The 19355-nt window shown below is 43.2% G+C and overlaps 1 protein-coding gene across 1 annotated transcript; it reads right to left on the bottom strand.

Moving 5' to 3' along the window:
- Positions 1–17421: 17421 nt before the first annotated feature.
- On the bottom strand, positions 17422–18398 carry LOC143528417 (uncharacterized). Its single transcript, XM_077024128.1, has 2 exons — positions 18060–18398; positions 17422–17941 (listed from the first exon to the last, which is right to left on the bottom strand). The coding sequence occupies exons 1-2, from the start codon at positions 18396–18398 to the stop codon at positions 17561–17563; spliced, it is 720 nt and encodes a 239-aa protein (XP_076880243.1). The 3' UTR covers positions 17422–17560.
- Positions 18399–19355: the final 957 nt, after the last annotated feature.

Raw genomic sequence — 19355 nt, 5'->3', positions numbered from 1 at the left:
CTTGTCAGAGTCAACAGCCAGATAACTCCTCTCCCAAATAAAACACGGGAACACAAATCTCGATTGACCTTTTATGATATTGGGAATATAGTAAAACGAGGGTGACTTCAAAGGAAACCTTGAAAACTCAGCAAAGAAAATGACACCACGCTCTGCTTTTTCTTTGTCTAGCTACCCGTCTCTCACTTTGTACGTCATCCGCCAACCACCCCACAGAGAACATCAACATCTGCCAGTAGATGGCAACACATTAAACAGAACATTTACACTTTTCTCTCCAACTGCATCTATTTGCTGATATACCGGAAAAAGTAGAGGAACCACGGATGTAATTTCGGGGGGGGGGGGACACATAACTGTTGTATGTTTGTTTGTTGTTGTGAGTTTGTTAGCTGGATCTACCAATCTGCTTTTTATAGGATTTTTAAAGGACTTTTTCAGGATTTTCTAAAAGGATTTTAATTTCTTATGTGCATTTGAATTTGGGTGTATTGCGATGGGACTGCTTGTTTTTTTCTTGTTAGGCCTGCAGTGCTGTTTGCTGCTGGGAATGTTTGGCCTTCAGTTTAACTCTGGTCTTCTTCCAGATACGGTGTTTCATCGTACTTACTCGAGAGAGTTCCTTTTTAGCCTGAAAGATTGCTCTCCGAGTACTTACAACTTTTGGAATATACCAGCGGAGTTATTGTCTCATTCTGATGCCGGTCATCAGAAGAGTTTTGGTTGAGGGGAATAAAGAACATGGCATCAGTGAACTCATCTGGAGTACCTATCAGAAGAGTTTTGGTTGAGGTGAATAAAGAACATGGCATCAGTGAACTCATCTGGAGTCCCTATCAGAAGAGTTTCGGTTGAGGGGAATAAAGAACATGGCATCAGTGAACTCATCTGGAGTCCCTATCCGAAGAGTTTCGGTTGAGGGGGTTGCTGAAGGTTGTTGGCCTGATTCATTTAATTCATTTTTTACTAGGTTTGAAAGGGATATTCCAGGCAAATTAGATTGGGAGGCTAATATGGTACAAGGTTTTAGTTCTAGGCAACCTCTTAATCTTAATTTTAATATTTAATTTTGATATAGCCAGTGTTTCTCAGTGTTTTAAATCTATAAACGTAAATAAAGCAGCAGGCTCAGATGGAATTTGTGGTCGGACATTAAGATATTGTGCAAATCAACTGGCAGTTGTATTCCAACAATTGTTTCAACTTTCTCTGACCAGTGGTATCGTTCCCCAGACATGGAAACACTCTATAGTAGTTCCAGCAGTGGGGAACCGTCAGGGCCCTCTACGCCCTCTCAGAGGGCCTAAAATATTCTTAAAACATTATATATATAATTATCCAATTTTATTTTATCTACTTACAGTTTTACAATTGACATCTAAACAATTACAAAAATATAAGCAAATAAATTATTCAACCGTGTCTATTCAATCTGTGTTGGAAGGTGAGGGGTTAAGTGGAAACCTGTGAGCCTGTGTCTCCCCCTATCAGGACTGTGATGCCCGCTGTTCGTTTACAGAGGGCCTGGCAGTTATAATTCAACGCAATACCAGTTTCAAATGACAGTAAAATTGACCAATCATATCTTCCCTCTTAGTGGGCGGGCTTAACTGTATGATAATTTCCGCCCGCTGTGGCGACGCTAGCTGTTGTTAGCATACCGCCACTAGCTAGTTTCGATTCAGTCCTTTGACGCGCTCATTTACATATTCCGCTTCTGCGAACCACGGAGCTATGAAACCTTATTTTGTTTGGAAACTTATTTTGCTTAACAAGTTATCTAGTACAAATGTTATTGTTTACTGCGTTTCTAAAGCTATACTGTTGTCTCGGATTTTTCTTTATTCTTTATTATTATCTTCTTTATTAGGAGAGGAAAAAAACATTTTGGGGGGGGGGGGGGGGGGTGTAGCGGGCCCAGGTTTAATGGTCATGGTTCGCTACTGAGTTCCAGTTCCTAAAGTACCTCATCCTAAGGTTATGGGAAATTTTCGCCCAATAGCTCTTACCTCATTAGTAATGAAATCATTTGAAAAGATTGTTAAATCTCATATTCTTAAAGCTACTCAAGATAATTTGGATCCTCTACAGTTTGCATATTGCCCCGGAAGGGCATTTGATGATTCTAAACTATTTTTGCTGGATGTACTTCATAGACATCTTGAAGGACCTAAGACAAGAGCAAGAATTCTATTTGTGGACTTTTCTTCTGCATTTAATACATTATTAGCTGAGAAACTTGTACATTACTTTAGATTAGAGTATGGGCTGATACGTTGGAGTATGGACTTTTTGACCAAGAGGTCACAGAGAGTACTTGCAAATGGAACCCTCTCAGATATTATGTATACCTCAAGGTATATTATGTATACTTGTTCACCTCAAGGGTGCGTATTGTCCCCGTTATTATTCATCCTACACACTGATATCTGTAGGAGTGGTCATGAAAATCAGTATATGGGTCATTCCACCGAATGAGTGCCATTTGCATGTTGGAACTCTTCCAAATGAAACTTAATTTTGTATCTTTTTTAAGTCTGGATCTAATAACACATATATTTAACTATTCAAAACATGTATTGGTCAATCTCAGACAGCTGTATTTTATTTTTTACAAGGTTTCTAACCCGAAGATGGTTACATTTTTCTCAGTCCTGTTACCAAAACTTGTGTGACATTTAAAAAGCCTGTTTAAAAGAATGCCAGCTAATTTCTTCGATTTTCCCTCAAGAAAGTGTTTATTTTAAAGAAATTGTCGACTACATGTTCAAATAATTTATATTTATGACTAAAACATCACTATATATACACACATGTTATATTTTTGGAAAAGATGCAAAGCCATTTTTATCTTTTCAAGAAGACTCAAACCTGAAATTAATATTTTTTATATCATGTAATTTATTAAACAAAGAATAATAATAATAATTTAAAAGAATAATTTAAAATTTTAAAGAATAATCAAGTAACAGGAATGAAGATTGGGTAACAGGAATGAACACTGAGTAACAGGGACATGTGCCATGTGTGTGTGTGAACTTCTCTGGCCTTTTCTAAGACATCTTCTCTAACCTGGCCCAGAGCTCTTTTTTTATTTCCATATAGCGACCTGTGACTGGCCTCAGGGGTGGGATAATACCAGTGTTGTATAAAGTATTCAAGACCCATACTTGAGTAAAAGTACAAGTACTCTATCAAAACATTTACTTGAGTAGAAGTTGAAGTGTTCTTTAAAAACTTTACTTAAGTAGAAGTACAGAAGTATTCAGCATTTTTTGTACTTGAGTATTGCAAGTAGTTTAGTCTAAAATTTATTACTCAAGTACTGAAAGTAAAAAGTACAAGTATTGTGTTTTGAATTAATTAAAGAAAGCCATCAAAGTTTGATTATCAATTGTTTTTATATATCACTTACAAATCAAAGATGTCAAAGATCACAAATACAAGTGTTCTGTATGTACTTAAAAAACTGGGGTTAACACTTCGTACACAAAAAACAGATAACCTATGTCCCGCTACGTTGTAGGTTTGACGCAAAAGTACAAATTCTCCATAATTTAGCTGAGAAAACGAGGTGTATTTTGGTCGGATTCTAAGGGTGAGCTTACTGCCCTGCGTTTACCCCCAATAAATGCCCTTACCCTAGAAAAACACTACACTATAACATGGACACATGATTAGTCAGCACGTCGCCTTTATTGCCAGCTAATGTTAAGTGAATTCTGCAGCACACCATGAACATAATTAGGTTAGTTAGCTAAGATATCTAACCTAACTAGTGCTTGCTGCACTCTTCTGCTGTTACCAAACACGGTACCATCTCTTTTAATGAGATAAAAAGCGAATTATTTGGAATAATTTCGAATATATGTGTATTTGTATAAATATGTAAATGAAGCTGAAGGTGCTGGAAAATACTGAAAATGGACCTTCAAAGTGCCGTACAAGTGCATGAATTCCACCTTGTAACTTCACACGCACAAAAATCGAGAGGTGCATGACCTCGCGACGCGACTGCGCGCGTGGTTAAGGCGCATGGGCGGAGCCACTGCGATTGCGTCATTTTTGCCGCACGGACCCTTGCCGCAGTAACAGCGTGTCAAGTGAACCTAGATTACGAAGCTCAAGTGTTCAGTGAAGGCAGCAGCAGAGTTAACGAGACGCGACCGGAGCATGCGCAGTTTTCATAAGACAGCCTGATCGCTTGACCCGGTGACAGCGCCAGCTAACGTATATAATTGTAACGAGTAACTATACAGCACGTAAAAAATATATCAGAGTAAAAGTATTAAACTGATGGAAAATATGTAGTGAAGTAAAAGTGGAAGTAGGAGAAAAAAATAATACTCCAGTAAAGTACAGATACAGCATTTTAGTACTTAAGTACAGTAGCGAAGTAGTTCTACTTCGTTACTATACAACTCTGGATAATACACAAAACATCCTCAAAAAAGTACCAAAGCACGTCTTCACGTGTTGGCCAGAAAAACCTGTTGACCCCTATTTTGTGCATGCAACGGATCTCAACATGTGTTTCACTTGTATCTATGATGATGCCCGGGTATATGTCACTCTCGTACTTCACAACACACCATTTGCCAACAACTTCAGGACTTTGCCACTGAACTTCCATGGCTTTCATGGGAGTCGTCTGATGACTGAATTTGAAATGCTTTGTGTAACCCTGGTGAATTGTTGTGTCTCACTCATACACTGATTTTATTTATTTATTTTTTTTCCTTTTCTCATTTGTTATTTACAGGCGATTTTGCCTTAATATTACATTAAGGATAGAATATTGGCAGACGCTCCCTTGGGCCCCTCCCCCCATATGAGGAGTGATCCGTTGTTTTTTTCCAAACGGTTTTTTTTTTTTCCACCGTGACACACACGGAGATAGGGGAAACATCTGTACATCGAGTTAGTTAGGTTAAACGTTTAATATTGTTAACGAAGGGAATGGAGAATTCTACACTAATACGGACAGAGTTGATTTTGAAGAAGTTATGATTTCGTTTTTTTTCTTCTCAAACACTGAAGAATTGTTATTTGAAGATATCCTGGTAAGTTGTGAGCTAAATGGCTAATCGTTCATGTACGGAAGAATTAGTTACCTTGTTCAGTGTTTGAGAAATGAGAAAGAAACCAGTCAGGATACATTTCTGTTGTGAGTGAATTCTGAAAGTTATTCATACTTTGAAGGTGTTATTTCGATGTAATGCGTATGAAGGTAAAATGCAATTTAGCTATGTTAGTTACTTAGCTAAGTCATTGCTAGAAGAGTTGGCTATTGTAACATGCAATAGTGGGGGAAAGAGAGAGCAGAAACGTATTCAATGTATAAAGTTGTTGTAATTTCATGTTGTGTGTTATTTAAGTATGTACAAGATTCTTGATTTGTGATGATTGATAAATGTTGAGGGATTGGAAGCTGGCTTATCGCTCTGCACGTGTGTGCAGGCTGGTTTTTTTTTATGCTCCATTCTAGCGCCGTTCATCGGGTCGTCTTGAGGATCCCACCGTCGTACCGTCACATTGTCCTCCGCCTTCAGTGGACTGCTGTTGGTCACAGAGTGGTAGGACTGGGCAATTGTGCGCTGTTTAAACATCGGATCGCAGACCTATTTTTTTCCCAAACACACACACATACATATTTTTTCCTTTTTGACTCAATTTTTCATACATAATTTTCTCATCTCAGAATCTCAGGAAAAAGACTGTTTTTTTTGTTTTTTTCCTTTCTACTGCTGAATCCAACATAGGACTGAGATGCAATGACTGTTCTAATTCTGTGAACTTATGTTTGTAGTGTTAATGTTGACATTTTATGTATTTGTGCAGATGGTTGTTGGTCCTCATGCTATAGTGTATTATAGTCACTTCACCTTGTGTAATACAATACATCCATCCTGCAAGTTTATTGGTGCAATTGTGTTATTGTAGGTATAAAGGGCGTAAGATACTGATTTGTATTCGCTACCGCAGTCCTCCTATACGAACCCTACGATACCAGAAACGACTAGTCCCGGCAGAGATTACCTTGGTAGGCAGGGTTACATAAATAAGTGGCGAGCCAAGCCAGGAGGTCTGCTATAGGTAGCTTACCCTATCTACCCACAATACACCGAAATTTATTATCTATCGCTTCCGAAAATTTCTGAAGCAATGGACCTGGGTGACCGCTATAGAGTAAATGGGCAAAACACCCTCCTCGTTGCGGGTGTCGAAGACATTTACACTGATGAGGAAATAGACCAGGTGTTCTCTGTAAATGGGAGCGTCTCTCAGATTGTTAGGATTCCAGATGTAGGACATGAGCCGAAGGGTAGAGTCCTTATTGAGTACTCATCACACAAGTCCATCACCAAGGCTGACCCTATTATCTTAGGGGAAATAGCATGTCCAAGCGACCCCGGCGTGACATGGCACGTCAGGACGATAAGGAGCTTGTATGAGGAGGAAGTAGGGAAACGATTAGCCCGACAATACTTGGACGAACTCAAGGCTGTTGTGGGAAGTAACACGACAGGCTTTGTGAAAGCCCTCCAAGATGGGCTACGAGTCATTAACGACACTGATTGCAGTTCACCTGCCACGCCCCATGACCCAAATGCGACAGCCCAGGCCACGCCAAGTCCGCACTCTCACAGCACATTCTCCCCTTGCACTCCAAATAGTTCCGGCCACATACAGTTGTGATCAAATTTATTCAACTCCCAATGCTGCGAAGGCTTTTATGGAATTCAGTGCACATTTGTAATTGTGTTCATAATGAAATCTTACAAGGACTTGTTAAAGAACTAAATGCAACTAAGATAGCATCAATTTTTTTTGTCATAAAGTATTAAATGGCCTTTTTGTGATTTCTTCATTGACACAATTATTCAACCCCTTTACGACTACCACTCCTAAGAACAGAGGTTCATTCCAGTGTTTTCCATCAGGTATTGAAAACATCTGTGGATGTCAACGAGCAGCAATCAAGCATGATAAGCACCAATTAGGCAGATTTAAAAGGACTGTGATACTCAGCTCCTTCTAGACATCTACTGGTGTGTTTCCAAGCATGGTGAAGGCAAGAGAATGGTCCCAGAAGACAAGAGAAGAGGTTATTGCTCTTCACAAGAATGGCAATGGATATAAAAAGATTGCGAAGTTGTTAAATATTCCAAGAGACACTATCGGAAGTATCATTCGCAAGTTCAAGTTAAAGGGCACAGTGGAAACGTTACCTGGTCGTGGCAGAAAGAAGATCCTGACCGCGACTGCTGTGCGCTACCTGAAGCGTAATGTGGAGAAAAATCCCCACGTGACTGCTAAGGAACTGAAAAAAGACCTGTCAGATGTGGGCACTGAAGTTTCAGCTCAGACAATAAGGCGCGCACTGCATAACGAAGACCTCCATGCCAGAACGCCCAGACGCACCCCCTTGCTGACTCCAAAGAACAAGCAAAGTCGACTGCAGTATGCCAAAAGTCATGTGGACAAGCCACAAAGGTTTTGGAACAGTGTACTGTGGTCAGATGAAACTAAATTAGAACTGTTTGGGACAATGGACCAGCGCTATGTTTGGAGAAGGAAGAACCAGGCTTATGAACAAAAGAACACCTTGCCTACTGTGAAGCATGGCGGGGGGTCAATTATGCTTTGGGGCTGTTTTGCTTCTAATGGTACAGGAAAGCTTCAACGTGTGCAGGGTACCATGAATTCCCTTCAGTACCAGGAGATCTTGGAGGAAAATGTGATGGAGTCAGTCACAAACCTGCGGCTTGGGAGATGTTGGACCTTCCAACAGGACAATGATCCGAAGCACACATCCAAGTCCACTAGAGCATGGTTGAACATGAAAGGCTGGGACATTCTAGAGTGGCCATCGCAATCACCAGACTTAAATCCAATTGAGAACCTCTGGTGGGACCTAAAGAAGGCAGTTGCAGTGCGCAAGCCTAAGAATGTGACTGAACTGGAGGCTTTTGCCCATGAAGAATGGGCTAAGATACCCATAGGTCGCTGCAAGACACTTGTGTCAAGCTATGCTTCACGCTTGAAAGCTGTCATAACTGGAAAAGGATGTTGTACTAAGTACTAAAAAATAATGTCACTAGGGGGTTGAATAAAACTGATAATGATGTGAGCACAGTAAAGACATTTGTGGTTATTCCATCATAAATATTATGTTATGTTTGTCTAATTTATAAGTGCCTCTTTGATATAATTGTAAATAAGATGACTGAAATGATCAAAATCAATGTCAAACTGGCCAAAACACTTTATTTCAGTGGGGGTTGAATAAATTTGATCACAACTGTAGATGGAGATGTTGTGAACCCCCCACACATCCAGAAGATGGTCGTTGAACATGTCATTCGCAGTGAGCCTATCCTATCACACTCTCTCCCTCATCCCAGGCTTCGAACCTTTTCGGGGCGTACACCACGGCCCAATGGGGAAGTTGATTATGAAGCCTGGCACATCCAAGTTGACCTCTTGATCAGTGATTCTTCCCTGACCGACGGTCAGAAGGTGAGGAAGATCCTTGAGAGTCTATCGGCTCCTGCTACTGACATAGTGAAGCCACTTGGCATAGATTCACTACCAAGTAAGTACGTGACTCAACTTGACTCCGCTTTTGGCGTTGTCGAAGATGGGGAGGAGTTGTATGACACCTTTTTAAACTGCAGTCAGAACAATGGGGAGAAGCCCTCTGTTTATCTCAACAGGCTGCACACCCTACTCACCAAGGCCATATCTAGAGGGGGAGCTTCCCCTAGAGATGCAGACAAACAATTGCTTCGTCAGTTCTGTAGGGGCTGTTGGGATCAGAACCTCATTATGAGCCTGCAGCTGGAGCTCAGGAAAGAAGAGCCACCAGCTTTCTCTGACCTGCTCCTCATGCTGAGGACTGAGGAAGACCGTAGGTCTGCCAAGTATGATCGCATGAAGAAACACTTAGGGACCACTAGAGCTGCTATACATGCCCACTCCATACTTGGTATGCCTGCTTATGATACTGACCCTGTTCAGATGCCTCAGCACCAACAAGGTGAGAGTGCAAAGCAGGGAAAGAAAGCAGTTACGATCAACCAACAAGTGGAGGGCAGAGACGACACAAATGGGTTGGAGAAGAAAATTGAAGCATTAACAAAACAAGTGGAGAGACTGTGACAACATGCAAGAGACCCCAGAAAAGTTGGTAACTTTGAACGCAGTAGATGTCTTGTAGCTAGCACCACACACCAGAGGACTACAGTGCCCACTGGGATGCCAAGGGCATGGTTTTACTTTAGGTGTGGTGAAGATGGGCACATCGCTGCTAAGTGTTCGCATGAAGCGAACCCAGATGTAGTTCAGAAAAAAAGAACCGAACTGAGGGAGAGGCAATACCGTTTCAGATCACAGCAGAACCCCCCTTACTCCCCTTTAAATTGTTGACAGCTCCTGTTAGGGGACGCCCAGGGGCTGGGAGCTCGAGTACAGTGAGTCCCATCACAGTAGACTGTGAAGTCAATGCATAGAAAGATGCTGGAGCAAGCTATCACATCATGTCATCCGTACCGCCAGGGCTTATAGGCCCTCAATGTGCAGCATCAGTCCTCATTAAAGGGGTGCCATGTGAATCCATACTGGACACCGGTTCCCAGGTTACAACCATTTCTGAGTCTTTTCACAGGAACTTTCTGCCCTTTCTTGCTGTTCAACCCATTCATGCTCTTCTTGAAGTCGAGGGCGCGGGCGGACAGAATATTCCCTATCTTGGCTATATTGAAGTAAGCATTTCTTTTCCTCAACCTATAACCGGGAAGAAAGACGATTTAATGGCTCTAGTGCTGGTGGTCCCAGAGCATCATTTGAATAGCAAAATTCCCCTATTGATTGGCACCAATGTTCTTGACCGCCTTTACCAACATGGCATTGGGCGAAATGGCCTCAAATCACTTTTCCGTGTGTACTCCAATGACAGTTATGCACAACTTTTCCAGCATATTGCTCAAGTTCATAACACCACGAACCACACACACACTGTTAAATTGAAAGGGCCTAAGACTCTTACCATACCGGCCCGGCAGAGGCTGTGCACCTCTGGCACGGTTAGGATAGGGAAGACTGCTCACTACACTGACTTTGTGCTTGAGCCGCATGAAAACAGTCCATTGCCAGGTGGAGTCCTTCTTGAGTCCGCTTTAGTGAATGTCTCGTGTGAGGCCAGCTGTAAAGTCCCAATTGTCCTGCATAATGTGAGTGATCGTGATGTCACACTTCACCAACAGACTGTTCTAGCACAGATATCCGTAGCTCAGTGTATCACCCCACTCAGTCCTGACAGACGTGCGCCTATGCCTGAGTCGTCATCTGGTAAGCTCAGATTTGATCTTGAGAATTCGCCTATCACTGAGCAGTGGAAAAGACATATCACAGAGAAACTGTGCAGCATTTCTGAGGTATTTGCTATAGATGATCTGACTTATGGACATACCACGGCAGTCAAACATCGCATCAGACTGCAGGATGATGCTCCATTTAAAGAAAGACCAAGACCCATCCACCCATGTGACAGAGAGGCTGTAAAGCAACATCTCAGAGAATTACTTGGTGCAGGGATCATCAGAGAATCAGAGAGCCCTTTTGCATCCCCAATTGTTATTGTGCGGAAAAAGAATGGGACAATCCGCCTATGTGTTGACTACCGGAAGTTAAACACCCGTACTATTAAAGATGCGTATGCTCTCCCGAACATTGAAGAGGCCTTCACTGCCCTTAGTGGCGCTAAGTGGTTTTCAGTGCTGGACCTCAAGTCTGGATATTACCAAGTTGAGATGGCGGACGAGGACAAGCACAAGACGGCATTCGTGTGTCCGTTAGGCTTCTTTGAGTTTAATCGGATGCCCCAGGGTGTGACCAACGTGCCAAGTACATTTCAATGCCTTATGGAGAAGTGCGTTGTTGATTTGCATTTGAATGAAGTACTCGTTTTCCTGGACGATTTGACGTCTTCTCAGAGACATTGGAGGAGCATGAGGCTCGACTAATGAAAGTACTCACACGCCTGAGAGACTACGGGTTGAAGTTATCTCCCGAGAAATGCCAGTTCTTCAGAACGTCTGTAAAATACTTAGGTCATGTAGTAGACGCTCAGGGGGTTCACACTGATCCTGAGAAGGTTTCAGCTCTCAAGACTTGGCCACGTCCTTCTAACAGGAAGGAATTGAAATGTTTTTTAGGTTTCGCAGGATACTACCGGCGTTTTGTACAGGGATACTCAAAGATAGCCAAACCACTAAACCAGCTGACAGCGGGCTATCACCCAGCAAAGAAGAGAGGGAAAGTGTATAAGCGGCCTCGCATGGAGGGTCATCCTAACCTACAAGTCCCGTTTGGAGATGAATGGACTTCGGAGTGTGATGTCGCCTTCCAGACACTAATTGATAGGTTAACGTCGGCACCCGCCCTGGCCTTTGCCAATCCGCAGCTACCCTACATTCTTCACACTGATGCTTGCAGGCAGGGTTTGGGTGCTGCGCTCTATCAAGAGCAAGAGGGGAAAGTCAGAGTTGTGGCTTATGCCAGTAGGGGGCTCTCGAAGAGCGAGCAGAACTACCCCACGCATAAGCTAGAATTCTTAGCCCTCAAGTGGGCTGTCTGCGAGAAGTTCCAAGACTACCTTTACGGAGGTGAGTTCACGGTTCTGACGGATAATAACCCCCTCACCTACGTTTTGACGACGGCGAAGTTGGATGCTGCTGGCCATAGGTGGTTGGCCGCCCTTTCCACTTACCGTTTTAACATCAGGTACAGAGCTGGCCACGCGAATGGAGACGCCGACGGGCTATCTCGGCGGCCTCAGGACCCACCACAAGAAGACTGCGCCTTTATCGACGAGGAAGAGCGAATTGAGAGCCTTAAGAGATGGATTGCTGATGTGGCCGATACTTCAATTTCCTGTGAAGTATTCTCAGCCATATGTCAGCGCCATATTGCGGTCGGCGTGGGTGGGTGCTACTCAAGCGCAATCATAGCAGAGTCACTTGCTGCTGATGCATCCTCAATACCCGATTTCTTTGGCCTGGATGTCTTGCCATCAATGACACCGGCCGACTGGCGCAGAGCCCAAACTGAGGACCCACACATTGGCCGCGTTGTCGGGTTTCTGGCGAAGGCAGCTAAGCCCAGTAGCGCAGAGGTCAGATCCGAACCCGAGGAAGTGAAACTCCTGGTAAGGCAGTGGCGTAGACTGGAGTTTAGAGATGGGGTGCTGTATCGCAGGTGGCTAAGCCATGGCAGACCTGCATATCAGCTGGTACTGCCGAAGGAGTTCCGCCAAAGAGCTCTACAAGGCGTGCATGATGAAGTCGGACACCTAGGTGCTGAGCATGCCCTACACCTTGCCCGGGGCCGATTCTATTGGCCTGGCATGGCCAAGGATGTCGAGTCGAAGTGCTTGAAGTACGAGTGTTGCTTTAGGAGGAAAGCCCTCCCGCAGAGAGCAGCGCCAATGGAGAGTATCACGACAACATACCCTCTAGAACTCATCTGCATGGATTATTTGTCCTTGGAACCAGACAGTCGTGATACACGAAATATACTAGTCATCACAGATCATTTCACGAAATTTGCAGTAGCGATACTCACAAGGGATCAAAAGGCAAGGACGATAGCTAAGGCCCTGTGGGAGAACTTTATTGTGCATTATGGGTTCCCTAGTCATCTGCTGAGCGACCAGAGTCGGGACTTTGAGTCCAAGACCATTAACACTAGCAAGACTGAAATTTCAGGATCTCCAGGACATCACCCCTCCTTCTTGCTAGCAATTAGCCATCCTTTTATTATGCAAATGCGGAGCACTGAGGCAGCAGGTCAAACACTAATATGGCTAAAAGTACGAGGAGTTTCGCAGGCAAACCGCGCAGACCCCCGCTCTCCTTTCCACAGAAAACCAGCTCATCTGTATATCACAGCTTCAAGAAGCAATTCGAAAGTTACAACCCGTGAAACTATCTTTTTTTTTATAGCGCGAAGGTAATTATTCCTATGATGAATAGGAATGAATCTTTTGGTATGAATCTCGCTAAACATTCTAACTGAAATAAATCTTCGCGATAAAGAATAAACGTTGTATTTGTAGTAGGCATACGTGTTGTGCGATTTTCACAAGGCAAACCAGACACTGACTAGTGCATAGGAAAAAACATTGAATTGAATTGATATATTTCCTCTTTGTTATATTTTATAAATATATTTATATTATATTTCCTATTTTTTTTACATATAAGTAATGTTATCACGGATGGCCAACTATATTTCCTCTTTTGTAGATGTAAAGATGAAAAAAAAATTATTTTATATTTCCTATTTTTTTACATACAAGTGATATGATTTTTATTTTACTTCTACAGCGCAGAATCACAAGCAGGTTGCAGAGCTTTCTGTGTTTGATCGACATAGAGATGCTGAGGACAATCACACACTACACGGTCCATGAAGCCCACAGAGCGGATCAGAGCTGGAACCTGTCTGTCAGCGAGTTGATGGCTTTCATCGCAGTGCTTTTTCTGCGGGCAATACTCTGCCCGGTTGGAGCGGTGGCCGATTGTTGGTCTAAGAAATACGCTGTGCCTGCAATCAAGGACACGATGTCGCGTGACCGCTACAAAGAAATCATGCGGTACTTGCGCTTCGATGACAAGGACACCCGTGCGGAACGTGTAAAGAGCGACAGATTTGCTGCAATCTCGGACATCTGGCAATGTTTTGTACGTAACTGCACTCTGTGTTACACGCCAGGACAACACATCACCGTTGATGAGCAGCTCTTTCCAACCAAGGTCCGCTGTCCTTTCCTGCAATACATCGCTACAAAACCTGACAAGTTTGGCATAAAGTTTTGGATTGCTGCTGATTTGAAGACCAAGTATATGTGCAATGCTCTTCCATATTTGGGAAAGGACCCCAGTCGTCCCAAGGGAGAAAGACTGTCAGAGAATGTCGTCATGAAACTCATGGAACCATATCTGGACAAGGGCAGAACCGTCACCACTGACAACTACTTCACATCCCTGTCTCTGGCCAACAGACTGCTTGCATGCAACACAGCTCTGCTTGGGACAATCAACAAGATCAGAAGAGAAATTCCTCCTCCAGCAAAAAACACCAAGGGACGTGAGGAATTCTCCACACATGTGTACACATCAGGAAGTGCCATACTGACAGCGTATGCTCCAAAAAAAAACAAGGCAGTCTGCATTCTCAGCACAATGCACAAACAAGTCACGATCTCCGAAGGCCGCAAAAGGAAACCAAACACGATCACGGACTACAACAGCATGAAGGTATGCGTATATGATGATAAATAATGTCACATTATTGAATTTTTATGTCATATATGTCATATATGCGGGATGCTCAAAGCGCACTTGGCTGTATTTCAAATGAGATTTCTATTTTTCTAATAAAAATATTGTTGTTCTGCATCACACATTTGTTTTACCCTGTCATTGCTAAGGCAAGAATATCTTTATTGTTGTTATTACTGGGTGGGGTGTGTGTGTGTATAAAACTTTTACAACGGTTCTATTACCGGCATTATTTCTGTAAATCGCGTATATACTCAAACTCTAACACAATGTGCAAGTATGTTACATTACAAAAAATATAGGTACACAGATTGACTGGTATCTTACAAGTTTGTAGTGGATTCAAAATGTATATTTGTGTACTCTGCAGCACGATTCTGTGAATTTGCCATCGCACTACACATACCGCCAACGCATTGTTTATTCTTTAGTGTAAGCATAAAAAACATATGAAACACATACAAAATCACATAACACGTATGCTTACTACAAATGGATTGTTTATTCTTCTTGAAGCTGTGATATACAGATGAACTGGCCAGGCTGAATTTCCTTGGAAATGGAGCGGTGGTCGGCGCTTGAAACTCATAAAATGGGCTAGTCAGTGTCTGGTTTGCCTTGTGAAAATCGCACAACACGTATGCCTACTACATGCACATTATTGTAGTTTATTCTTTAGTGCGATGAAGTAAGCATAAAATGCGAATGAAACATATAAAACTGGCTAGTCTGTGTCTGGTGTGCTTTGAGAAAATCGCACAGCACGTACGCCTAATACAAAAACAACGCGAGGATTTATTTCACTTAGAATGTTTAGCGCGATTCAAACCAAAGGATTCATTCCTAATCAGCATATGAATAATTATCTTCGCGCTATAAAGAAATATAGATTGTAACGTTTGAATTGCTTCTTGAAGCTGTGATATACAGATGAACTGCCCAGGCTGAATTTCCTTGGAAAGGAGAGCGGTGGTCGGCGCTTGACACTCATAAAATGGGCTAGTCATTGTCTGGTTTGCCTTGTGAAAATCGCACAACACGTATGCCTACAACGAGCACATTATTGTAGTTTATTCTTTAGTGCGATGAAGTAAGCATAAAATGCGAATGAAACATATAAAACTGGCTAGTCTGTGTCTGGCTTTGCCTTGAGAAAATTGCACAGCACGTACGCATACTACAAAAACAACGCGAGGATTTATTTCACTTAGAATGTTTAGCGCAATTCAAACCAAAGGATTCATTCCTATTCAGCATATGAATAATTATCTTCGCGCTATAAAGAAAGATAGATTGTAACTTTTGAATTGCTTCTTGGAGCTGTGATATACAGATGCACTGGCCGGGCTGAATTTCCTTGCAAAGGAGAGCGGGGGTCGGCGCTTCAAACACGCACATATCTTTAGCAAGACAAAGGGCACTAATCTCTTCACAGCGGGGAAGTGGGCTACTCGGCGGCTGATTTTCCTTGCGACTTTTTTCGTAGCGTTGGCCTTCCCAGTGTTAAAGAGCTTTGCTCAGTCATGGGGATGACTAAGGTCCGAACAACCCCTTACCACCCCCGGGGGAACCCAGTGGAGCGGTTTTACCGGACTCTACTGGCTATGTTGGGGACCTTGGAGGATAAGGAGAAGCATCATTGGCGGGACTTTGTTAAACCGTTGGTTCATGCATACAACTGCACGAGGAACGATACGACTGGTTACTCGCCATAAGAGCTAATGTTTGGGAGACAGGCAAGGCTTCCCGTGGACTTCATTCTGGGGGTCGGCAGAATACGTCAAGAGCCTTCAACAGCGCCTTCAGGAGAGCTACTTCCTAGCCACTGAGAGTGCCCAAAAGATGAGGATGAAAAATAAGGTCCAGTTTGACAAGAAGGTCAGGGCAGCAAGGCTCCTGGTGGGGGACCGGGTCCTTGTCCGGAACGTGAACATTAGGGGAAAGCACAAATTGGCAGACAGGTGGGAACGTAAGATCCATATAGTGATTAGAGAAATTGGTGAGGGTCCCGTGTATGTAGTTAAGCCTGAAACGGGGGGCGGGGCCCATAGGACTCTACATAGAGACCTTCTTCTGCCATGCAGGTTCTTACCTGTGCCGGACACAGAGGAGACGAGTTCTCAGGCAAAGGTCACGAGGAGGCTGAGGTCTAGAGCCCAACCTGTTAACACTGGGAAGGCCAACGCTACGAAAAAAGTCGCAAGGAAAATCAGCCGCCGAGTAGCCCACTTCCCCGCTGTGAAGAGATTAGTGCCCTTTGTCTTGCTAAAGATATGTGCGTGTTTGAAGCGCCGACCCCCGCTCTCCTTTGCAAGGAAATTCAGCCCGGCCAGTGCATCTGTATATCACAGCTCCAAGAAGCAATTCAAAAGTTACAATCTATCTTTCTTTATAGCGCGAAGATAATTATTCATATGCTGAATAGGAATGAATCCTTTGGTTTGAATCGCGCTAAACATTCTAAGTGAAATAAATCCTCGCGTTGTTTTTGTATTAGGCATACGTGCTGTGCAATTTTCTCAAAGCACACCAGACACAGACTAGCCAGTTTTATATGTTTCATTCGCATTTTATGCTTACTTCATCGCACTAAAGAATAAACTACAATAATGTGCATGTAGTAGGCATACGTGTTGTGCGATTTTCACATGGCAAAAGCGCCGACCACCGCTCCATTTCCAAGGAAATTCAGCCTGGCCAGTTCATCTGTATATCACAGCTTCAAGAAGAATAAACAATCCATTTGTAGTAAGCATACGTGTTATGTGATTTTGTATGTGTTTCATATGTTTTTTATGCTTACACTAAAGAATAAACAATGCGTTGGCGGTACGTGTAGTGCGATGGCAAATTCACAGAATCGTGCTGCAGAGTAAACATATATACATTTTGAATCCACTACAAACTTGTAAGATACCAGTCAATCTGTGTACCTATATTTTTTGTAATGTAACATACTTGCACATTGTGTTAGAGTTTGAGTATATACGCGATTTACAGAAATAATGCCGGTAATAGAACCGTTGTAAAAGTTTTATACACACACACACACACACACACACACCCCACCCAGTAATAACAACAATAAAGATATTCTTGCCTTAGCAATGACAGGGTAAAACAAATGTGTGATGCAGAACAACAATATTTTTATTAGAAAAATAGAAATCTCATTTGAAATACAGCCAAGTGCGCTTTGAGCATCCCGCAAGCTAACAGTTGCTACATATCCATGGCCCATCCTTTCTACATTTTCGACAGGTGTACTTGGCGCACACAGCACACCGCTCCGAGCTGTGATTCCTGTTGCAGTGTATCTGCACCTGGCACTGCGTCGTCTTTCCAGGAGCAGGTGGAGGTCGTTGCTTTTTCGCCATTGTCTTTTCCTGTAAGAATCGACGCCGAAGTTCCTCAGCAAGAGCATGTAAAAAGTCTCTTCTGCTCTCCGTGGACCTCGTGCATGTCGTATACAAAACATGTGCATTCATCGCTGCCAAGTCCAGCATGTTGTAGAACACTGCAACAGGCCACCTGCGTGTTCCTGCGCGGACCGTATACCCACGCACCTTCTGGTCCATGATATCCACACCGCACTGCAAAGAAGAAACATAAAAAGGTTATGTTACATTATAAACATTATAATCATTTTGTCTGACATATATGACATAAAAATTCAATAATGTGACATTATTTATCATCATATACGCATACCTTCATGCTGTTGTAGTCCGTGATCGTGTTTGGTTTCCTTTTGCGGCCTTCGGAGATCGTGACTTGTTTGTGCATTGTGCTGAGAATGCAGACTGCCTTGTTTTTTTTTGGAGCATACGCTGTCAGTATGGCACTTCCTGATGTGTACACATGTGTGGAGAATTCCTCACGTCCCTTGGTGTTTTTTGCTGGAGGAGGAATTTCTCTTCTGATCTTGTTGATTGTCCCAAGCAGAGCTGTGTTGCATGCAAGCAGTCTGTTGGCCAGAGACAGGGATGTGAAGTAGTTGTCAGTGGTGACGGTTCTGCCCTTGTCCAGATATGGTTTCATGAGTTTCATGACGACATTCTCTGACAGTCTTTCTCCCTTGGGACGACTGGGGTCCTTTCCCAAATATGGAAGAGCATTGCACATATACTTGGTCTTCAAATCAGCAGCAATCCAAAACTTTATGCCAAACTTGTCAGGTTTTGTAGCGATGTATTGCAGGAAAGGACAGCGGACCTTGGTTGGAAAGAGCTGCTCATCAACGGTGATGTGTTGTCCTGGCGTGTAACACAGAGTGCAGTTACGTACAAAACATTGCCAGATGTCCGAGATTGCAGCAAATCTGTCGCTCTTTACACGTTCCGCACGGGTGTCCTTGTCATCGAAGCGCAAGTACCGCATGATTTCTTTGTAGCGGTCACGCGACATCGTGTCCTTGATTGCAGGCACAGCGTATTTCTTAGACCAACAATCGGCCACCGCTCCAACCGGGCAGAGTATTGCCCGCAGAAAAAGCACTGCGATGAAAGCCATCAACTCGCTGACAGACAGGTTCCAGCTCTGATCCGCTCTGTGGGCTTCATGGACCGTGCAGTGTGTGATTGTCCTCAGCATCTCTATGTCGATCAAACACAGAAAGCTCTGCATGTAACGCGTTGCCGCCGATCACGGCGGTGACGCGTTGGTTTAAACGTGGTGAGAACCCAAACGCTAACCAAAAAATAAAACGGCAAAAAGACAGCCAACTGAAACCTCCGCAGATGCGGGAAAAAACGAAAATAAAACTCAAGGGAAACAACAGAAGGATAACACGGAGGAACTCGACGTGTACAGGTAAGTAAACAAACAAAAAACACGCGGAAAGAAATACAACGCGTCTAATAAGGGAAAAACAGGAAAACGAAAAACACACGGAGAAACCTCAACGTGTCAGAAGGAGAGGAGAAAAATATACAAAACAAAAGACGAAGCTTTGGTACAAGACCAGCGGCTTCTTACCAGGTTACCTGTCAGACTGTCAACCAGAAC

Source organism: Brachyhypopomus gauderio, chromosome 12, assembly GCF_052324685.1.
Source record: "Brachyhypopomus gauderio isolate BG-103 chromosome 12, BGAUD_0.2, whole genome shotgun sequence".
NCBI classification, from domain to species: Eukaryota; Metazoa; Chordata; class Actinopteri; order Gymnotiformes; family Hypopomidae; genus Brachyhypopomus; species Brachyhypopomus gauderio.
This window is presented reverse-complemented; position numbering and strand designations above follow the sequence as displayed.